General features: G+C 40.9%; 1 protein-coding gene and 1 long non-coding RNA gene across 23 annotated transcripts in view; one reads left to right on the top strand and one right to left on the bottom strand.

Annotated features, from left to right (window-relative positions):
• The window catches only part of THRA (thyroid hormone receptor alpha), a 1,122,562-nt gene that overhangs the window by 33,204 nt on the left and 1,066,786 nt on the right, over window positions 1-22,572 (bottom strand). For all 21 annotated transcript variants that reach the window (XM_068262452.1, XM_068262453.1, XM_068262433.1 and 18 more), the window contains 2 exons: window positions 21,247-21,394; window positions 17,118-17,323 (listed from right to left, as the gene is read on the bottom strand). In XM_068262452.1, the coding sequence (XP_068118553.1) occupies window positions 17,118-17,323; window positions 21,247-21,394 (354 nt within the window). The remainder of the gene's footprint in view (window positions 1-17,117; window positions 17,324-21,246; window positions 21,395-22,572) is intronic.
• Window positions 1-22,572, top strand: part of LOC137541247 (uncharacterized) — a 227,202-nt gene that overhangs the window by 157,746 nt on the left and 46,884 nt on the right. The window lies entirely within an intron of this gene.

The raw sequence follows: 22,572 nt of genomic DNA, 5'->3' as shown, positions 1-22,572 counted from the left end.
CTATGGAAAATGTTTCCTGAAGGATACTTTTTATGAACATTTTTGCACAAGTGTCTTCATAAAAATCTTTTGTATTTTTGCATATACATTTTTCAAGTTTCTTCAGTTTTTTGCTATATATATCCTTTTACTGGTATTACGTCTATGTAGGTGTTGTGGCACACCTGAGAGGATATTATTATTTTTTGTTTCCCTGCATACGGAATATGGTACAAAGTAGTAGATCAGGTAAATGATCAATATCAGAAAGATATTTTTTATAGTTAATGTGTACATACGTTAAAGTGTACCAGAAACCATACAAGATTTATACATACCTGGGGCTTCCTCCAGCCCCATTCGCACTGATCGCTTTCACGCCGCCGTCCTCAGCCTTCTCGATCGCCAATACCGGGTCCCGTAACTTCAGCCAATGGCGGCCAGTCTGAGCAAGCGCAGTGCGCTCCCTCCATCTCTCTCTGGTGGAGAATAGTACTGCGCATGCATGTATGTTTGTATGTATAAATTTATGCATACATGTTTCTGGAGAAACGGAGGGAGCGCACTCTGCATGCGTAAAATCTAAATCTTTTTAATTTTATTTTTATTGCTGTCCTGTGTGCCCATCTGTTATTCCTGTTCACTACCTTTCCAGATGGGGAATGGGAAATTCCTCCAAGAGTGCCAATGACAGCAACAAAAAAAAAAAAATTGTATAGTGAGGAACTTTAGCGAAGAGGGGGAAAAAACGAACCAATACATTGCAAAGTGAGACGTCAAAACCTAGAAGAGACATCATGAAATGATTTGTTGTCTAACGTGCATGAATAAACAATTCTTTTTCAATTATTTATGGTTTGTTCTTCCAAGAATGTAGGATATTCCACTCACATTCTCATCCCCATCCCCATCCCCATCAGCTGTGACATAGCATTCAGGGTGTTCAGACTGCCATATAAGGTACAGTCATCTCACATCAGGTGGTTTTGTGGCTACACTTGTTATGGGTGTGAAGATCCTGATGTCCGCACTTGTTTTATGACCCTTGTGAGATGGGCTCCAAGCTGTGAGGGTCACAAGGGGAGGCAAGGGAACATGGAGGGGCCCCATCAAATTTTTGCTGGGGGCTCTATGATTTGTAGTTATGCCACTGAATTCAAATATAAAGGTATACCAAATACTGTCTATCGTTCCACATATGTAAGAAATTGTTCATACTTGGATTTTTGCTAGTCTGCTCTATGTCCAGCAGAGGGAGCTGTTGGACAAGGCAGGAAAGCAGCAGGGGAAAGTAAGCGTGCCTCTTCCACGTGACAGGGAGAGGGGAGACAGCATGGGAAGGAGGAGGAAGGGGAAGGCGCTACTGCTCCCAGTTGCTTCTATCCTTCTCTGACAACCTATACAGGCGTGCGTCATGCCCAGGCCCGATAGAACTGCACTGATCTCTACACTTAGTGTAATTCATCATCAAATCAATACTGCCTGGGCATCATGCACTGTGTCACAAGCTACATAGGCCAGCAGCTGTGCCACCTACCCATAATATGATCAGGATATCCTGCTGAAAGGAAAATTTCTTCAACGCCTGTACAGTGCCAGCCCTGCCTAGCCTGATGCAGGTAGCAAATGTACGGGACTGAATAACTCTAGAATGCCTAATACTGCAGGAATGCACAGTCACGTTCCACTGTTCCCAACTGCTGGAAGATGAAATATCACTGGATGTCATCACTGAACACTACAGCTCTTGAAACTGCCTTGTAGCCTGTATGGATATAGAATACTAAACTGCACACAGACAGCTAAAGGAGCCACTTAACCACTTCACCTGGAAGGGTGTTTCCCCTTAAAAAACAGAGCACAATTTCACCTGTCAGCGCTCCTTCCATTCATTCGCCTACAACTTTATTACAACAAAACAATTTGTCTTGTTTTTTCTGCCACCAATTAGCCTTTCTTTGGGGGGCGTCTTTTTACTAAGAATTATTTTATTCTAACTGCGTTTTGAAGGGAATAATAAGAAAAAAAATGGAAAAGATGTAGTATTTCTCAGATTTCGGCCATTCTAGTTTTAAAATAATACATGCTACCATTATTAAAACTCACACAATTTATTTGACCATTTGTCCTGGTTATTGCAACGTTTAACATTTTTCCCTAGTACAATGTATGGTGCCAATATTTTATTTGGAAATAAAGGTGCATTTTCTCAGTGTTACGTTCATCCCTAATTACTCGCTCATAACTTATAAAGTAGCAGTAATATACCCTCTTTACATACATATTAAAAAAGTTCAGTCCCTAAGGTAACTATTTATGGATTATTTTTTTTTTAGTAGCTAATGGGGAGTGTGGGAGGTCAGGGGTTAATTTTAAATGTAAAAATATGTCCTTTATTGAAAAAAAATGTAGATGTAATTTTACTATTTGGCCACAAAATGTCCTTGTAGCTGACTTCCATATGCGTAGTATTACTACACAAACAGAAAGCAACGCGTTGACAGTCTTTGTGAATGACGGAGCCATCTCATAGACGGCTGCGGTCATTCACGCGGGGACTAAGATCACTGATCTAGCGGCAAACGATCAGTGGTGGTAACTAGCGTGCAGGGGGGGGGAACATAGTAGCTATGCCCCCTACAAGCAGTTATGGCATTTTTAGGGACACAGTTAGTCCTCCCAGGGGGAGGGGAGGTGATTAATGATACATTCTTCATTGTCCAATCTTACTATGTAATCTATGTAGTAGAAAGGTAAACTGAGTGGACATATTTTGAAGATACATTTTAGGCAGTCCTTTATATTATATATAAGTGGTACAATTGTGCAATAAAGACTTTATCATTGATGGACACCTTAAAAAGTTTTTCTCTCTCTATCCCACTTAATAATTCTGTTAAACTAGACTTATGATTACATGCTCCAGTTACTCCGTTGCTGGCTAACCTGAACAATAATAGCCATGCCCCCCAATAATTCCTGTGGCTCTCCAAGCATGGACTTGTTGAGATTGATTATGTTTTTTTATAAGATTGTTATAAAAAAGTGAATTCACCTTTGCAAACCAACCTGAAATATGTCTATTTATAATGTCTGGTAGGATGGCACCCTAGGACACTCTGTCTTTTCTACATGGATTTGCCCATTTCACATTTTCTAGACCCCCTACTTATTAGGCAACACATCACCTGTAGCTGCTGCACATGCAGTGCTGATTTTTCATTTTAGGTCGTTTTCAGTCACCTGATTACCAACAAGGTAGAGCAGAGAGGCGCTTCCCCTATCTAGGCTCCAGCAGTGCATCTTACATCTTCCTGACATCAGCACCATGGCTCCAGCAGCATGTCTCATCATGTGACCTGCTGGCATGTATCGGCAGATTACATGTTGAGAGATGCAGCTGGAGCCACAGAGAATAAAGGTGGCCATACACTCGTTCGATTAGCAGCAGATAGATAAGCAGATACATTTTCTGATCTATCTGATGTGTTTAGGAACATTTTTTACTAGGAACAGATTTCCAATAGATTTCAGTATGAAATCTTTTCGAAATCGATCTGATGGCATTTTTTTAACCTCAGATTTCCATTAGGTCCAATGCAAATTGATAAGCAATCTCATCAGATCGACCTAGATTTTCCAGCATGTCAGATCGATTGAAATAGATCGATCGGCAATCGATTTGCGATCGATCGATTGGTCGCTAATCGGCCGAGTGTATGGGCCCCTTAAAGAGAATCTGAAGCGAGTATAAAACTCGCTTCTTCTCTTATATTCAGCAGGGGCATGTGTGCCCCTGCTAAACCGCCGCTATCCCGCCGCACAACGGGGGTCCCTTACCCCCCAAATCCCCTCCGTCCTCGCCGGGGATTGCTTCCTGGTGAGGCAGGGCTAATGGCCGCAGCCCTGCCTCACACGCGTCTGTCAGCGCGTATCTCCGCCTCTCGCCCGGCCCTCCCAGTCTTCCCTCACTGAGAGAGGCGGGGAGAGGCGGAGATCCGCCGCTGAGAGGCAGGGCTGCGTCTATTAGCCCTGCCTCTAGGAGCAGCAAAATCTACGGCCAAGTTGGTCGTAGATTTTGCAGGGGGGGGATTTGGGAGGTAAGGGACCCCAGTTCTGCCGCGGGATTGCGGCGGTTTAGCAGGGGCACACATGCCCCTGCTAAATATAAGAGAAGAAGCGAGTTTTTTACTCACTTCAGTGTCTCTTTAAGGGCTCGTTCACATTATGAGCGATTGCGGGGTTTGTTATGCACTGGCGATTTTAGAAATCGCCCCAAAAGCGCTTGTGCAATGATTCCCTATGACAGTGTTCACATGTGCAGGTTTCGATTTTACTCAAATCACAAACGCGCTACATGTAGCATTTCTGAGTACTTTGGCTCAACGGAAGGTATAGGGAAATCGCAAAGTGCTTGAAAAAGTGCTTTGTATAGCGATTTCCCGAGCGCTTCTATGAATAAATACATTGTATTTATTCATTTTCGGGTTAAAGAGTTCACTACCTGACAGACGTCAGTCAAAAAACATTGCCGTGCAAAAGAGCTTAGAAAAGCGCTTTTCTAAGTGCAAATCACAGGGGCTCATCAAAAATCACAGCATAAATCGATCAGTGCTTGCGATTTATAATGTGAACAAGGCCTAAGTGGCCACAGAGCCACTAAGTGGCAGAGGCAAGAAAGATATAAGATGTGTCGCTGGAGCTTCTCCACTAAGTTTGCTCCATGCGCATCTCTGCATGTGGGGAGGGAAGATGAAACCTCCAGCCATATAATACTGTGGGGCATTTCTGGCTACATAATACTGGGGATCACACAGTGAGTAGCACTCTGCCCACGCAGAGCTATAATTCCAAATTCAAATCTTGGTCATAATTCTATCTGCATGGAGTTTGTATGTTTGGAGAGACTATACCAAGTCAATGCTACCAGAATTATGGCCAGAATTGTGAATGTGTTTCCTCTACAAACATACTGGTAAGTTAATGAATATGCTCTTTGCATTTTCTTTAGAGCAGTATTTTATCACAGCAAATACCTCTTTCCGAGAGAGAGTGTTTGCGGAGAACCCCATATTGTGAACAACATCATCTAAAGTACTCCTCGATGCAGATATATTTTGTAGGAGTATTCAATACTTGTGTACATTCTTTTAAACCATTCCTTTATGCTTTTAACTAACTAAAACTACTCATTGTACTAGATTAACTAAGAAAAGTTCAAGTACCCCCTAAACCCAGCCCAACTGCCCCCAGGAGTATACACACCACCTGATGAGAGCCTGGACTTTAAACTATAACATAGAGAATAGGACTATGATCGACACATTAGATTGTAAGCTCCTCTGAGATATGGTATAGGGCAGAGGTGCCCACACTTTTTCAGCTTGTGAGCTACTTTTTAAAATTAGCAAGTCAAAATGATCTACCGATGTACAATTTTAGGAGCATAATTGTATATACAGAATGGAAAATGTAGTGCGGTTGGGATCTACCATGAAGTCCTTTGTGATCTACCAGTAGATCGCGATCTAGCCAATGGGCACCCCTGGTATAGGGCCTTGTCTTGCAACTTAGGTTGCACAAAATGTTTGTGACTCTGTTGGCCACCTTTGCAAAGTGTATACGAGTGTTTTCAATGTGTGCTTACTGCTCATTAGTGACTGGCATGGTTAAAAACCATGTCCAACTGCTATTATTATTCTCCTTAAAGGAAACCCGGGGTGAAAATAAACCAATGAGATAAACAATGTTATCGATCCTCTTACACCTAAAAATGACTTTATTTAGAATTGTGCATATATATTTTCTGTGTATCAGCTAAGGAAAGAATGTTTAATGCTGTAGTGTCTCATATTCCAAATCTAAAATATAAGAAGTATTGATCTTTTTATCTATTCTCTGCTCTCAGAGGACTTCTCTGCCAGGAAAGGAGTTTATGGCTATAATCACTTATCAGTGGAGTCCGACTTAATCCTGACTTGTGAGAAACTGTCATTTACATACCTAAATGTTAAATTGTTTGGGTAATAAAAGAAAATAAGGAGCACAGCCTAATTATTTGTATGCTTAGCACTGTGCATACATGTCTATCTCATCATGTCACGTCCTACCTTGGGTATCCTTTAAAATGCACCTTTTCAGACAAACATAAAATGTAACTAAGTCCATTCCCCTTCAGCCTCTGAATATGATCTAAAAACACACACCTCTGGATATACACCTTATGTATTGCCCCACCTCTTGTTTCCTCCCTATTACTTTAGATTGTATGTTTGCAAGTTCAGGGTTCCCTCTACCTACTGTGTTGTGTAAGTGAATGTACGTTTTGTTAATCACAAAAGTCTAACAAATATGCTGACTACCATTTCTGTATTGTAGACCAATGTGTCTGTAGTTTTATGTACTCACATTTTTTTATTACCCAGTACAGCGCCACAGAAGATGGTGGTGCTGTATAAATATATCTCTGGCACAGGCGATAAGAGCCCCCTGCCCCCCCCCCCCCCCCCCACAAACTCATCTTTCTCTCTCTATAGAGCAGAACTTGCTGATCACCACAAGGTGAAAAGGACACCCAAAACCAATCAAGCATGATTTTTCCAGGCATCCACTAATGAAAGTGTGTAGCTAGCTTTATGGACATGAATTGTGTTATGTAGTCTGTGAAGTGCTGCAGAAAATGCATCAGTGCTATATAATGTATAATATACCAATAATGACTGAAGGACTTTACTGAGAACTATAGCACTGCAGAAAATCACTCGAGCTCTCCATAAACAGAGTTGAAGATGCTGCAAAATGTATGTGGAATGACGCATTACAGTGTACTGCGCCAACAGCCTTTCATTCTGCCCTGCTCCTGGCTCATCACAGCTACTTTGTCATGTCCGCTAGAGGAGAGGTCTGAGATGCTACAGGGAAGTACATAAAAGCGGAAGGTGTGCTGAAGTATATACTTGTAATGTGTGCAGTCTGCTGATTCAGCAAGTCTTCCTGATCACTGCTGCTGCCATGGCACAGCTAAGCACACTGATTAAAAAGCAATTGCCTTTCGAGCTGCTGTCACCCCATGGTGGCAGCACTGAAGCACCCCTGTAATGTCACCAGCTTTACTGCATGTGGACATGAGTTATGAGACTTGCTGTGTGGCCCAATGCAAGATTCTTCCATAACATCTTCAAGCAGTAAAGAGAAATCCCTCTTATGGTGCCCGTACACGGTATAATACTTTTTCCTTTTATTTTCGATCTGAGAAATTTGATCAATTATTCCGTTTGGTCGAAAAGTTTTTAAAATTCTTTTTGAGGTACCATACACAAATGTTCGACTTTTCCAAAATTCACAAACGATAAAAATAACGAAGAAAAAGTGATTTATCTAATAGTATTTACAAATACAACCTACCATACACTATACAATTTCACAAGCCATCACCCAACATGTCTGATCAGATATTTATCAAAAAAACTGAATAATCGTTCATTTTTTCTTGATCTGAAAAAAAAACCCCAAAAAGGATTCTTTTCGATTTTTACTCTATTCGATCGTTTTGGTTGAATAAACTGGAAAATCGAGGTGTTTTATTTGTACAGTGTATAGGCACCATTAGTTGAGAAAAACTTAGTTTTCAGGTTAGCTCTATTTACTGCCACAACAGACACTGGCAGACAGGGCTGTCAGTTTGCTGGCAGTCAGTGGATTGGTACTAGTGTTTAAAGAGGAACTTTAGCCTAAACAAACATACTGTCATTAAGTTATGTTAATTAAAATAGATAGGTAATATAATCTCTTACCCACCCTGTTTTAAAAGAACAGGCAAATGTTTGTGATTTCATAGGGGCCGCCAACTTTTTCAGTTTCCATTCATTGATTTAAGTCCCTGTGTGAATGAACACTGCCGTCTATCAGACGGCACCCTCATTCACAAAACCTGATACTTAAACGTCCACATATTACTTTCTCTATGTGTAGTAATACTACGCTTAGGAAGTTATGCGCGAGGACATCTTGTGGCCAAAAAGTAAAATTACATCCCAAAACATTTTTGTAAATAAAAAGAACTATTTTTGCTTTTTAAATTGACCCCTTACTTCCCACACTCCCCAATAGTTGCCACAATTTTTTTTTTGTAAAAAAAAAACCATAAATAGTTACCTTAGGGTATGAACTTTTTTTAATATGTATGTCAATAGGGTATATTACTGTTACTTTATAACTTATGGGCTTGTAATAAGGGATGGACACAAAACTAAAAAAATGCACCTTTATTTCTAAATAAAATATTGGCGCCATACATTATACTAAGGAGAAAATTTTAAACGTTGCAATAACCGGGACAAATGGGCAAGTAAAATATGTGGGTTTTAATTAATGTAGCATGTATTATTTTAAAACTATAATGGAAAAAAATCATTATTTCTCAGTTTTCGGCCATCTTTTTCCTGTTAAAACACATTTAAAATAAAATAATTCAAAAAGTACTCCCCAAAGAAAGCCCAATTGGTGGTGAAGAAAACAAGATATAGATTGTGATAAGTAGTAACAAAGTTCTAGGCTAATGAATGGAAGAAGTGCTGACAGGTAAAAAATTGCTCTGTTTTTTTAAGGGGAAGAAACTTAGGAGGTGAAATGGTTAAGCAGCACCAATGTGTAATCATGGCGCTTTTTCCACTTTATAATAGAAAGTGGCGTTTCCCTTCAAGTATGAGAATCAGGTTAGTGGCTCATTAAGGGCTATATTGCTCTGATTTAGCAGCTTCATACAGCTGTGCTCGGCTTCTACAGCCAACTGCTGCAATCACTTCACACATTAAGGTAACATATCATGGCTTCCGATCAATATTATTACAGGGGGGGTAATCAAGGGTGCAACCATGTCTTTTTCACAGAAGGTTTAGTCAGCAGAAAGCCTACAGCACTATCAGTCTTAGAGGAACACTACAGTAACATTACCACTGCCACTCCTACAGTCATTCATGTAAAAACAGCAGCACAAATCCTCACTGCACATGGTGTAAAACAAAAACCTCTCAGAAGTCTTATGTAAAGTCAAACAGGACAAGTCCTGACTTTTCAACTTTGCTTGGCCAATCACTGACCAATTTTACCACCTACATGTAGTATGAGAGTTTACCTGCACAATCTGCTCATAGTATTCAAAATCTATTGACCATCCTATTATATAGGTGGTAAAATTGATCAGTGATTGGCCAACCAAAGTTAAAGGTGTGTACCAGGCTTTAAAGTGAACCTCCGGACTAAAAATCGACTCAGCAGCACTGAAAAGGCTTGGTGTTTCTCTAACAGTTTCACAGCATCAGAACTTTGTTTCTCTCATACAAGCCTCATTTTTAGCTGCACAGAAGAAAACTGCCCGGGCTTTTTTCCCTGATGCGGTGCAAAGCATGATGGGATTTCTGATTTTGTTGTTCTCGTTCGGCTGTTTTGGTGCAATTTTTTTTTATTACATTTTTAATTTGACATTTGAAGCCTAGCGTGTGCAGCTGGGAGGGGTAATCAGGACACAGGACAGTTGGAAATGTGTCTCCTGCTCCTTGTCACCTCCTTTCAACCAAAAAGATGGCTGCCCCCATGACAAAGATGGCAGCCCCCATGAATCACAAACATTTGCCTGTTCTTTTAAAACAGGGTAGGTAAGAGATTATATTACCTATCTATTCTAATTAACATAACTAATGTAACTTGATGACAGGATGTTTGTTTAGGCTGAAGTTCCCCTTTAAGAGCTGTGACATACTAAAGAGCATTTTTTTTTTTTTTTACACAAAGCATAGTTAAGATTTTACTGCCGCAATTGATGATGGGGGTAGCCGCTGCCAACAACCTTGCTATTGCAATCCTTATGCAGGTCTAAATCAGATTATACTGCACTGTAAAATGTCAGCAAGTACTTGTGCACATGCACAGCTGTCTCCTGGCACTTATGCACAAGCACAGGTATTTCCTGACACTTGTGTGCATGCACAGATGTATCTTGAGGGCTTATACTGCTGTCTGCTGATACTTATGAGCTTGCACAGCTGTCTCCTAAAAGCACATACTGCTGTTTCCTGATACTTGTGCGCATGCACAGCGGTCTCCTGAGAGCATGTACTGCTGGCAGTTGATATACTGGACACACAGCAGAATGGACCATTGTTTGAATGGGGCTGTTCTTATGTCAATAGTTGCAGAGAACAAAGCACTGCAGCACATATTTTTAGAGGATGCATTAATGGCATACGTACAGCGGCGGACACGCTGTGCTTTGCATTAAAATTTAATGTGATGCCACATTGTAATTCACAGAAACAAGAGAAGGGTGTCCATTATCCCCTGTCCTCTTTGCCATGGCTATCAAGCCCCTAGCTGAACAAATTAGGATTCATCCTGATATTATTATTATTATATAGTATTTATATAGCGCCGACATATTACGCAGCGCTGTACAGTGTATATATATATATATATATCTTGTCACTAACTGTCCCTCAAAGGAGCTCACAATATTGAAGGATACCCAATGGGCTATTTTAACCCTAATATGTCTATTCAATTTCCCTGCATGTCAATACCAAACCTGCTCTCTATTCTGGGGAGTTTTGGTGAGATCTTGGGATGGAAAATTAACCTTGATAAATCAGGCACCGTGTTCTTAACTACTCCCGGTCTGAGGCTGAAGACATCTCTGGACTTTTTGGTTTTAAGCTTAAACCCCACTACCTCAAGTATTTGAGGATACATATCTCACATGCACCTGCATAAAAAAAGATGGAGGGCTTTCTTTCCTCCACCTTTTTTAAATATTATTCTGCTTCTCAGATTGCCCAAATTCTGCTTATTTTCCCTCCTACATACCACACGCTTTTAATGTGGAGACAGTCGAGGTTTAATTATGACTTGTAGTCGGGATGTCCTCAGCTCCATCAGATCCTCCATAACCCTGACTTCCCCTCTGGCTCTGATTCCCTGGCCTTTCAATGGTGGACGGTGACCAGCCTAGAGACAGTAGGCTCTATGTCAAACAATTCTAGGATTCCAATGATGCAACAATTTATAGCACTTTTCCAAGTCAAAAGTTTTGAGACTGTTAAAAAATATTAGTTTTCACAAAGTTTGCTGCTAAACTGCTTTCAGATCTTTGTTTCAGTTGTTTATGTGATGTACTGAAATATAATTATAAGCACTTTATACGTTCCATAGGCTTTTATTGACAATTACATGAGATTTATGCGTCAGTATTTTCAGTGTTGGCCCTTCTTTTTCAGGACTTCTGCAATTCAACTGGGCATGCTCTCAATCAACATCTGGGCCAAATCCTGACTGATAACAACCCATTCTTTCATAATCACTTCTTGGTTGGTTTTTGTCCACCCGCCTCTTGAGGTATGACCACAAGTTCTCAATGGGATTAAGATCTGGGAAGTTTCCAGGCCATGGACCCAAAAGTTCAACCTTTTGGTCCCCGAGCCACTTGGCTATCACTTTTGCCTTATTACACGGTGCTCCATAGTGCTGGAAAATGCATTGTTTTTCACCAAACTTTTGTTGGATTGTTGGAAGAAGTTGCTGTTGGAGGGTGTTTTGGTACCATTCTTTATTCATGGCTGTGTTTTTTTGGCAAAATTGTGAGTGAGCCCACTCCCTTGGATGAGAAGCAACCCCACACATGAATGGTCTCAGGATGCTTTACTGTTGGCATGACACAGGACTGATGGTAGCGCTCAATTTTTCTTCTCCTGACAAGCCTTTTTCCAGATGCCCCAATCGGAAAGGGGCTTCATCGGAGAATATGACTTTGCCCCAGTCCTCAGCAGTCCATTCACCATACTTTCTGCAGAAGATCAATCTGTCCCTGATGTTTTTTTGGGAGAGAAGTGGCTTCTTTGCTGCCCTTCTTGACACCAGGCCATCTTCCAAAAGTCTTTGCCTCACTGTGCGTGCAGATGCGCTCACACCTGCCTGCTGCCATTCCTGAGCAACCTCTGCACTAGTTGCACTCCGATCCGGCAGCTGAATCCTCTTTAGGAGATGATCCTGGCGCTTACTGGACTTTCTTGGATGCCTTGAAGCCTTCTTAACAAGAATTGAATCTCTTTCCTTGATGTTCTTGATGATCCTATAAATTGTTGATTTAGGTGCAATCTTAGTAGCCACAATATCCTTGCCTGTGAAGCCATTTTTATGCAACGCAATGATGGCTGCATGCGTTTCTTTGCTGGTCGCCATGGTTAACAATGGAAGATCAATGATTTCAAGCATCACCCTCCTTTTAACATGTCAAGTCTGCCATTTTAACCCAATCAGCCTGACATAATGATCTCCAGCCTTGTGCTCATCAACATTCTTACCTCAGCCTCCGTAGAAGCGCATTGACAGCGCGAAACGGCGTAAGGCTATTCTGTGCCCAGCACCCACCACCAGCTCACAGCCTCCAACAACATGGTATGTTTAATCTTTGTTCCACATGAACTGTATTGATGTGTACCATCCACTGAAAATTAAACACAATTGCCAGCAGTGCCGACTTTTGCATCTTCCTACTCTCTTCCTACCAACTTGTATTTATCAAGCCAGAGCACGCTGGCTATGTGGAAGGAGGCTGTTTGTCCTGCCAAGATCCCTCTCCATGCAGAGTGAACTGTAGTGCCGACCCTCCCTCTCTTCTCCTCCTCACTTCAACACAAAGCCATTTTTATGCAACGTAATGATGGCTGCATGCGTTTCTATGCTGGTCGCCATGGTTAACGATGGAAGATCAATGATTTCAAGCATCACCCTCCTTTTAACATGTCAAGTCTGCCATTCTAACCCAATCAGCCTGACATAATGATCTCCAGCCTTGTGCTCGTCAACATTCTCACCTGAGTTAACAAGAAGATTATTGAAATGATCTCAGCAGGTCCTTTAACGACAGCAATGAAATGCAGTGGAAAGGTTTTTTGGGGGGATTCAGTTAATTTTCTTGGCAAAGAAGGACTATGCAATTTATCTGAACACTCTTCATAACATTTTGGAGTATATGCAAATTGTTATAATAAAAACTTAAGCACCAACTTTTCTAATTTCCAATATTTTTAACAGTTTCAAAACTTTTGGCCAGGACTGTAGAGGTCCTCATTTTCCCAGCCTTGAGATTTGAGATTTCCTTTCTGTGTCTATCTGTAATGAGACCTCTAGATGGTCTAATACGGTTATATGATGTGCTCGGACCTATGCTAAATGCAAAGACATATTTGTCCAGAATGTAAAAGCCTGTAATTTTTTGTTGCTATAATATTGCCTTATCTGTTTTTTGCTAAATGGTCTGCTCTACTGAGCTTGACCCAAGTGGATTGTCTATTATGTTTCACTACTGCTAAGTATTATATTCTGTTTGAATACTAAAATGTAATGTGACTCACAGACATAATACAAACTGGCCCTTACTCATGGTTCTGGTTGCATTGGCTTTCTGATGTGCATTTGCAAACAATACTGCATTATGGTATTTGCAGTCCTCCAACCAGGAAAGCTCTCCGCTATATTCTTTATTGTACAGCTTTCTCATCCTAGCACTAATACTTGAGTGCATCTATGCTATTCATTACTTGACTTTCAATTTTTCCTCCTACACCAGCCTGTAGGTCGAATACCTGTCTACACAAAGGATGCTGGGTGCCATAGACACAACTTTAAATTAAAGTGGCACTGAAGCGAATAAAAACTTATAATGAACTGTATGTGTAGTACAGATAATTAATAGACTGTTAATAGCAAAGAAAAGTCTCCTAGAAAAAAGCTGAACTGAAAATAAAAATATAACATTGCATCATTCTGTCATATTTGCAGTTACAAACCACACTCTGTATTTTTAACTATGAAACAGAGCAGAGCTAATGACCCTTTGAACTCCCCGGCAGTAAAACCTTATCTGAAGCGGTGCCTCACTGTTTCTTTGATATATAAGTGCTTCTGAAAATAGAACTGTCTCCAACCCAAGTTGGTTGAAGAACTCAGAGAGGCTCTTTTGCGTTGATAACTAATGTTTCTTAACTCTTCCTGTACTGGAAACAATATGAGACTCATATCTGTGCTACTAATGTTTTATTTCTTAGCTGTACTACGCATACAATGCATTATATCAGAAGTTTATTTTCACTTCAGATGCCCTTTAACTGTGTCTCTGAGAACAATGTGACTGATTTATTAAATCATGTGTAAATGTTGAGCTGTTGTTCACAACAACCAAATTTTTTTTGAAACCTGCTTTATATTTATGGGCAGCAGATGTACTCAGCAGCTTTATGATGAGTGGAATTATGTCTTGCCTGTTGGAGGACTGTACTAGGCTGCAATATGTGCCTTCTGCTTGCAGGAGACCAGATATGCACTAAATTGGATCTTGTGGATCAGTGTAGACTCAGGATTATGCTCTTGCCTTGCATCATATCTAGAATTACAGTAGGCATTTGAACAGATTTTTTCCCTTGTACTGCTATGAATTGAAATGCACCATAAGTGCAATATTTTCCCTTGTGAAAGCGCACACTCCCTGGCTGTATTTAACTTGCTCTGGAGTCTGACACTTGTACTGGAGTCCTATGCCAGCAGGTATTAGGGCACCACTAGAGGGGGAATATCACAAGTGATCCAGCAAACATGGGCTGGATATTCGGTGGTAAAGCTGTTGCTAAAAAGGCGGCTCAAGAGAGTCCCCTCTTACTGCACAGTGTATAAAAACTAATTTAGCCATATGGCTTAAAGTGTACCTGAGATGATGAATTAATACTTGGTTGTCAGGAGCTTTTAATATATTTACTGCAAAAATGATGAATGGAAGGATGAACCTGAGACAAAGGGAGATAAAGAATTGATACTTAACTGGGGCTTCCTCCAGCCCGATGGACACTGTTGCAACCCTCGCCGTCCCCCCCGGCTGCCTGTAATCAGTATCAGTTCTCAACCTCCCTTCGCCTACAGAGCAGATCACCTGCCTGACCCAGTCCACCACCTGCCGCTGCCACTGCTGAGAGAGATTCCCTTTTCGTGGTCAGTATTGTGGCTGTAGAGTCTCCCTGCACAGTGTGTAAATAAGGATTTCACCTGTCCCGTTGTGTTTATAAAAAGTCATATGTACATCACACCAACCTACCCGACCTGAATTAAGAAACCTCTTTTTATTAGCACACTGGTAATGTGGAAATGGTAATGTGTTTTATTACATACTGTTTAGGATGAATCTGACAGGAATTGATTATAAGACTGCACAGCTGCACTGCTGGCCACAAAGTGAATCCAGAGGCGGTAGGAGGGATGCGATGTATGTTTACAGTGATAGAATAAAGGTACCCATACATCACTCGCTATTGCGGCCCGTTCAACCTTCCGATTCGATAATTTTATCAAAAATCCCTATAAAGAGCTAAATGTTCTTGATACCTTTCATTGACTAATTCCAGAAGCAAGCTTTCAATTCCCAACAACCATTACTTCTCTCTTGTACAATCTATGGCTAACACAGTGCTACTTATTGGTGTCAAACTAATCTATATTTGTACCCAAAGACCTGACCAAAAAACTGCCAGAAAACAGTTATGGTAGCAAATCAATTCATTCTTTCACTTTCTAGTCTACACAGGAAGTATGGGAAAGCAAAGCTGATTGGCTGCTGCTATGGGTAAACCAATAGTCATTCTTCTGGCCCAAAGTGTCCACCTACACAGTTAACAAAACTCCAACTCCCAAAATGCTGCTGTGTATGCAAGGGACAGGGATGTCCGCTATGCACTGACCTGTAAAATGTGTCTCTGCACACGCTCCCGCAGACTAGGCGCGTTTGCCAGTGGCTGAAAGAGTAGAGGGGTTAACAGATGCCGTTTGCTCTCTTCAAGAGGTCGCAGCCTCTCCATCTGCACAGGATGTTTGCTTAAGGAAATCAGAGATTCCCGTCTGTATCCTGCCATGCACACAGATCAAAATCTGTGCTTCTCTGTGCTGTGCTATAAGATGTGGTGTTTACTCTGAATCTGGTGCTATGGAGAGGAAAGCGTTAAAGCAGGTGTCTATAGAAATGCTATACACACACATTATTATTTGTTGTATTTAATTTATAAAGTGCCAGCATATTACGCAACGCTGGACAATAAATAGGTATACATAGAATGATAACAAGGGGTGACAGTGCGGTTGCACAAGGTTATACATGCAAACATGGTATGAGATGCATGATCATGCAATTTAGCAGAGACCCAGCAATTCAAGTCTGAGCCAATGGAAAGGGTGTCATTGGTGAGGTTGCAAGATCAAGAAGGACAAACTAATGCTGGGTACACACTATGAGATTTTCTGGTCGATTTACTGTCAGATCGATTATTTCCAACATGTTCGATTTGCTTTCCGATCGTTTTCCTAGCATTTTCCGATCGATTCCTATTTAAGTGCACGGAAATCGATCGGAAAATGCTCGGAAAACGATTGAAAAGCAAATCGGACATGTTGGAAATAATCGATCTGACAGTAAATCGACCAGAAAATCTCATAGTGTGTACCCAGCATAAGGGTGTGGGGGGAGAGACTCTGCCAAAGGCTTACAATCTATACCCATGTATGGCGGAAAACAAGAACTCGCCCCCTCGTTGTTCAAAAGGTACTTTATTTGGGGAGACTCTGCATTCTGGAACGGTATACAGCCAGAAATGTTTCAGGATTATGGATGGTCAATGAAATGAAACGCATTCCAAGTTGATGCAGAAATATGCAAATTATGTAAGTGATTTGATTGGTCTGGTTTCAAGTTGCACAGATTTGCATAATCCTGCATCAAGTTGCAATTTGTGTTTCATTGACCATCCTTGCTAAAACTGTAATCAATCTCCCAGACAATGACTGGGCAACCACTCAGGTAGATACTCCATAGACTTATATGAAACCTACACCCCACTAAGGTGGATTCTCCACAGACATATACAGTATAAAATCTATACCCACTCGGGTGGATTCTCCAAAGATGTAAATAAAAAATACACCCCACTCGGGTGGATTCTCCATAGATGTTTATGAAACCTACACCCCACTCGGGTGGATTCTCCATGTAACATGTCTAAACTGTTCTGGCAATGCAGTAACAGCCCATTATATATCCTGGCATTGTGACTCACCAAGAACTTCCTGCGCTGCTTCCAGTGGCTGCCCTGTGCATTGGTGCTTCGGTGAGCTTCTGTCACTATGCGGATCAGCTCCCATTCCTCGCTGCTTGGCTCTGGACGCTGCTGCATAGTCTTGATCATTTCCTCCTTCCGTCGCCGTTCCCGATTCTCCTCTATCAGTTTCCGCTTGGCTACCCGCTTGGTATCATCCAGGACAACTACAAAGGAAGTAAGGAGAGAAGTGAGAAGAGTGGAGAGATGGACTGAACGAGTTTCACTATCTCCATACAAGATTCAATCTGCTGTACAACTGGAATGATTCTCTCTTGCAATAGTCTGACACTGTATGGGAAAAATATGTCTGGATTAGATCACACTGCTTACATTTGCATGGCCCTTTTCTCTTGTTGGACTTGAGTGGCTTAGTGGCTGCTCCTCTCAAGCACTCTAACAGGCCACCCTGCAGTGTTAGGGAGTCTTGCCCAAGGAATCTTTACTGAATAGGTAACTGGCTGTAGCCAGGATTCAAACCCTGGGTTCCTATGTCAGAGGTGGATCCTTAAGCCACTGACTGAGGTAAACAGGTTTGGCTCTTAAGGGCAAGTTTCCACTAGGAGCTGCTGATGTGAAATCTCATCCATGCGCAGCTACAGGGACTTGGATGCATTCTGCAAAAAAAAAAATGCAAAAGGCACTATTTTTTTTCTGGGTTGCATGCAAATCGGGTGCAGCCTATTTAATAGGCTGTATTTCTGCAGAAATGTGTGGAAAATGACCGTGATTTGGGCCTAATGGAAACAGGCCCTAACTCTTACCTCTGCTGATTGGTGTCATGTGACTTGTGTTGTGTGTAGGGATGATCAATGAGATGCAAATACTTCCAAAATTATCTATATTTTTATGAAAATATATGCAGCTTAAAAAACGACCAATCAATTTAAACCTCGGTTTAAGCTGATTGGTCAATTTTTAAACTGCATGTATTTGCATAATAATTTGCATAAAACTCTGAAGAATTTGCATCTCTCTGATCATCCCTAGTTGTGGGATGTTTAGAGGAGTCAAATCTATGTATCCCAAGCATCTGAGGTGTATATTGGCAAGTTATTTTACTTGTCTGATTATTCCTAATGGAAGCAAGCTCTGAATTGGGCCACACTAGTATACGGATTTGTTTATAAGTAGAGTGTGCCATGAAATCTTTGCTGAGAATTGCTAGCTAATGGCTCCAATCAATGAGACATACGCCTAGAGCAGGGCTTTTCAACCTGTGGTACTTTGCTGTTGGCCAGATAAGAAACTCCAGTTATCTATGCAAAAAAGCAATTGAGCTCAACGACTTTCAAAATCGCAGAAAGCTCTGTCTTCTGAAGCTTATTATCGCAAGTTTTCTGGCACTGTATTGTTGTTTCTGCAGAGGACAGTTCAAAAGTTCACTAGCCTGATTTGTAACATCATTTAGAATGCCGAGTAGTGTGTAAACTGCAAATATTAGAGAAGGATGCAATGTTATAAAAAAACAAAACTAACTAAAAATAAAAATATGAGAATATTTTCTTTGGTACTAATGTTCAAATAATTATCCGTACTACACAACCAATTCATTATATCAATTTTTTTTTACTTCAGTATCTCTTTAACCACTTCACCCCAAAGGCGTTTTTACCCTAACGCACAAGAGCGATTTTCACCTTTCAGTGCTCATCCCTTTCATTTGGCAATAGCTTAATCACTACTAATCACAATGAAATGATCTATATCTTGTTTTTTTCACCACCAATTAGGCTTTTTGGCGTTGATATTTGTTTTCAGTAATTACTTTATTTTCTATGCATTTTAAAGGGAAAAACGAGGAAAAAATTAAAAAAATACACTTTCTCCAAATCCATCCCCTATAGTTTTAATATAAACACTGCTACTGTACATAAAACCCACACATTTTATCTGCCTATTTGTTCTGGTTATCACAAGATTTTAATTATGTCCCTAGTAAAAAGTATGATGACAATCTAGTATTTGGAAATAAAGGTGTATTTTTTCGTCACTATTTTCATGTACACAGGAGTGGCCACGCGCACACAGCGGCAGCAGCACTGTGACTTATAAAAACGTCCTGGAGCCATTAAAAGGCTCTAGATGTAAGATTGTAATGTAGTTGACTTGTTCAACGTGTCTGAGATGGACTTCTCTGTTTAGAAACCGCTAGACTCATTCCTGGCTGCATCCCGCCGGTGGTGTCAGTTTTAGAATATTTTTTCCTATGTTTCACCCAGTACATCAGAGGTGTGCATCGGGGAGCTATATTATTTTAATTAACAAGAAGAGTTATGCACACAGAAGCATTCCTCAGCTGGCCACTAGAGGCTAAACTTTCCATTCATTGAGCTCTTGCACAGGACAGAAGGAAAACAGAGAGAAATGCACCCTGTATGTATTTAGAGAGTTTAATTCCCCCTTCTCTATGACTAATCACAACTGTAATTTGATCTATCAACTGTGTCAGCTGGCTGCCTTGGCAGAGCAGCTAATTTGTAAACTCAGGACGTTAACCCTATATCTGCTTCTATGAAAGCAGGAAGTAGACACACTGCAGATTCATTGCAGGATTTGTATCAGCTGTAATAAAGAAATGTTTTTCTTTAAAGGTTATTATCCTGTTGCTTATCTTTTAGAGCAGAGAGGAAGTTCTGAGTTCAGGTCCGCTTTAAGGCAAAGCCATTCTATGGAAAGTGAATCTCTGAAAATAGACCTTTCACAAAACAAAGATCACAAAGGCCTAGAATTGGCATGAACTAAATGACAAAAGATGTATTTCGAGAAGGAGCAAGGTGATTTTTTTTCCTTTAAAAAAAAGTGTTCGGTTTTTAAAAATCACGTTGAACTACTAATTTTGTATTGCTGGCCAACACTGCAGCCTTCTCATATGCCAGTTAAAACTGAACATAAGTTGTAACAGTCAAACAAAATAAACTACAGGATACATAAGGAAGGTGGCAGATGTGCTTTTCAACATTTAGCTGCTCCATTCAAACATAGTAAATGTAATATCTGCTGGCGTTCTGGTTATTCCAAGGGGTTTCAAGGCTGTTAGACATACCGCCTCCACCAAAGATGCCTATGCTTACTTCTAGATCCGCAAAGGTTTTTTTCATGAATGGCAAGCAGTTAGGAAGCACATAAAAAAGATTCCGTTCAGTCAGCCCAGAGCCATCTGTCTACCTACACGGAATGTGGTCTCTTTACTTTTTAATCAAGCAAAGGTCAGAGGTCTCATGATATTTTGCTGTTCAGGAACCAGTGTTCTGATTACCGTCCCATCAAATAAATGTGTATAGAATTGTTGCTGGGTAGACTACACCTGCGGCTGGCTGGGACTTCCTGCTTTCTGTACATGCTGCAGACAATTCACAATGTAGACTGACAGACTTTTCATAGTTATACATTACAGATTTGCTTGACAGTCCTAGACCTTTGTAAATGTAATGTGCATGTCCTAAGTACCATGTCCCATTAAATGCTGAAACCATACAAAAGTAAGTGGCTTATGCCTGGTACACACGATGCAATTTACCATCACATTAACAGTTGAATCAGTTATTTACGACAGGTTCGATTTCCAATCATTTTTCTGATCGATCATGTATAGAAGTGATTAGAAAATCGGTCAGAAAAACGATCGGACCTGTTGGAAATCATCAATCTGACAGAAAATGGCATTGTGTGTACTATACTAGGCATAAGATGTTTTGTCTAGAACATGCTTCAGAATAATGTCAGTCTTGTTCTCACCTGTTACAGTAGATTGTGGGCAACTTGAGTACTGCACTTTAACCATATAACTGATCATATGGATTTACCACTGGGGGAGACAAATAAATACACAGTTTGTGCGTATGAGGAAGTAGAGTCCCTAACATTAGTAAAAATTGGTAATATATGCTAAATTCCAACTCCCAAGTGGAGTGGGGAGACCTTTTAAAGATTTGGGCATCAAGTATAATGGAGAGTGCCATTAAATGTTCCTTGCTAGTGGAAAAGGGCCTTTATGTTGATTAATATTAATAAATAAAGAGTAATAATTCTCATCACTAGGAGAGTGCCTGTGTTTACATAAATCGCATGGTGAGGTTTGCAGACTTACGGTCCATTGCCATGCCCACGGCGATACATTTCTTAAAGCGGCAGAGCTGGCACTGATTTCGGGTGATCTTGTCGATGATACAACAGCCATCATACTTGCAGGAGTAGGAAGGGTGCAGGTTCTTCTGGATGGTTCGACGGAAGAAACCCTGCAAGGAAAGGATACATGTTACTGGACGCCACAGTGATGTGTGCAGTTATTCCTATACCAACATGTACCCCAATCATTGCCTATTTCACTGGTGGTGATATATACTGTATGCTCATGGATACCTCTGACTCCACTGCAGTTTTGGTGTCTTTTTGACCCTGACAAGTACAGCTGTTGGGAGGTTCCACTGTCGTTCACAAGGGGGTTCTGGGAGGCCCTCCAGAAAATATCAAGTAGAGGCCTTCCTTTTTAATTGAAAGGCCTAATTAAAGAGCACCTGGCACAATGAGCTAAGTATAGTGGCTGCTTGCTGCACATCACAGTTGTTTTTTTTCCTAGACATTGTTGCTATCTTAGCTAAACAGCTAAGATAGCAACAATGTCTAGGAAAAAAAACAACATAATTTTCAGTCTCTTTCCTCCCTTTTCCTGTTGGCATTTCCTGTCTAACACCTGTGTCATATGTATGCATATAAAGGAAATAAAGAGGCTTAAGCAGCAATCAGCTTTTTTGTAGCTGAACAAATTGCACATGGCTTCCTAATCTGTAGTTGGGATGGACTAGTACTGGTAAAGGTAGCCATAAACGCTTAGACTGCCACCCAACGTGGCAAGCAGATCAACCAAAAAGGTTATGTCTGTTTTTGTAATAAATTGTTGAACATTTTGAAAAAAAATTATAGTCCAAGGCAAGTGGTTTCTGAAAACAGGTGCAATATTCTTTTCACAGAGGGCAGGTTTGTAGGCATATTAGGACTCTATGCTATGCTAAGCATAGCTGCATGCAAACACTGCTGTCACCAATCTGAGTGCAGAACTCCGTGATTGGACAAGACCTTCTAATCCGACGATTGCCCCCAATCACTAGCTACACATGGCTGGTGGTGCCTGCTGAGGCCCCTATTGCCATTCTTGCCTGGCTTGGCTAAATGCAACCAGGTCATGTGACAGTCATCTCATATGTATAGGCACCTTAAAGGAATACTGTAGGGGGGGTTGGTGGAAAATTAGTTGAACTTACCCAGGGCTTCTAATGGTCCCCCACAAACATCATGTGCCCGCGCAGCCACTCACCGATGCTCCGGCCCCGCCTCCAGTTCACTTCTGGAATTTCTGACTTTAACCACTTAATGACATGCTGACCTATACAAACGTCCTGCTAGAGCCTCTTAATGG

This window comes from Hyperolius riggenbachi, chromosome 12, assembly GCF_040937935.1.
Source record: "Hyperolius riggenbachi isolate aHypRig1 chromosome 12, aHypRig1.pri, whole genome shotgun sequence".
In the NCBI taxonomy this organism is placed as follows: domain Eukaryota; kingdom Metazoa; phylum Chordata; class Amphibia; order Anura; family Hyperoliidae; genus Hyperolius; species Hyperolius riggenbachi.
The sequence above is the reverse complement of the archived record's forward strand: the minus strand, read 5'-3'. Positions and strand labels throughout refer to the sequence as shown.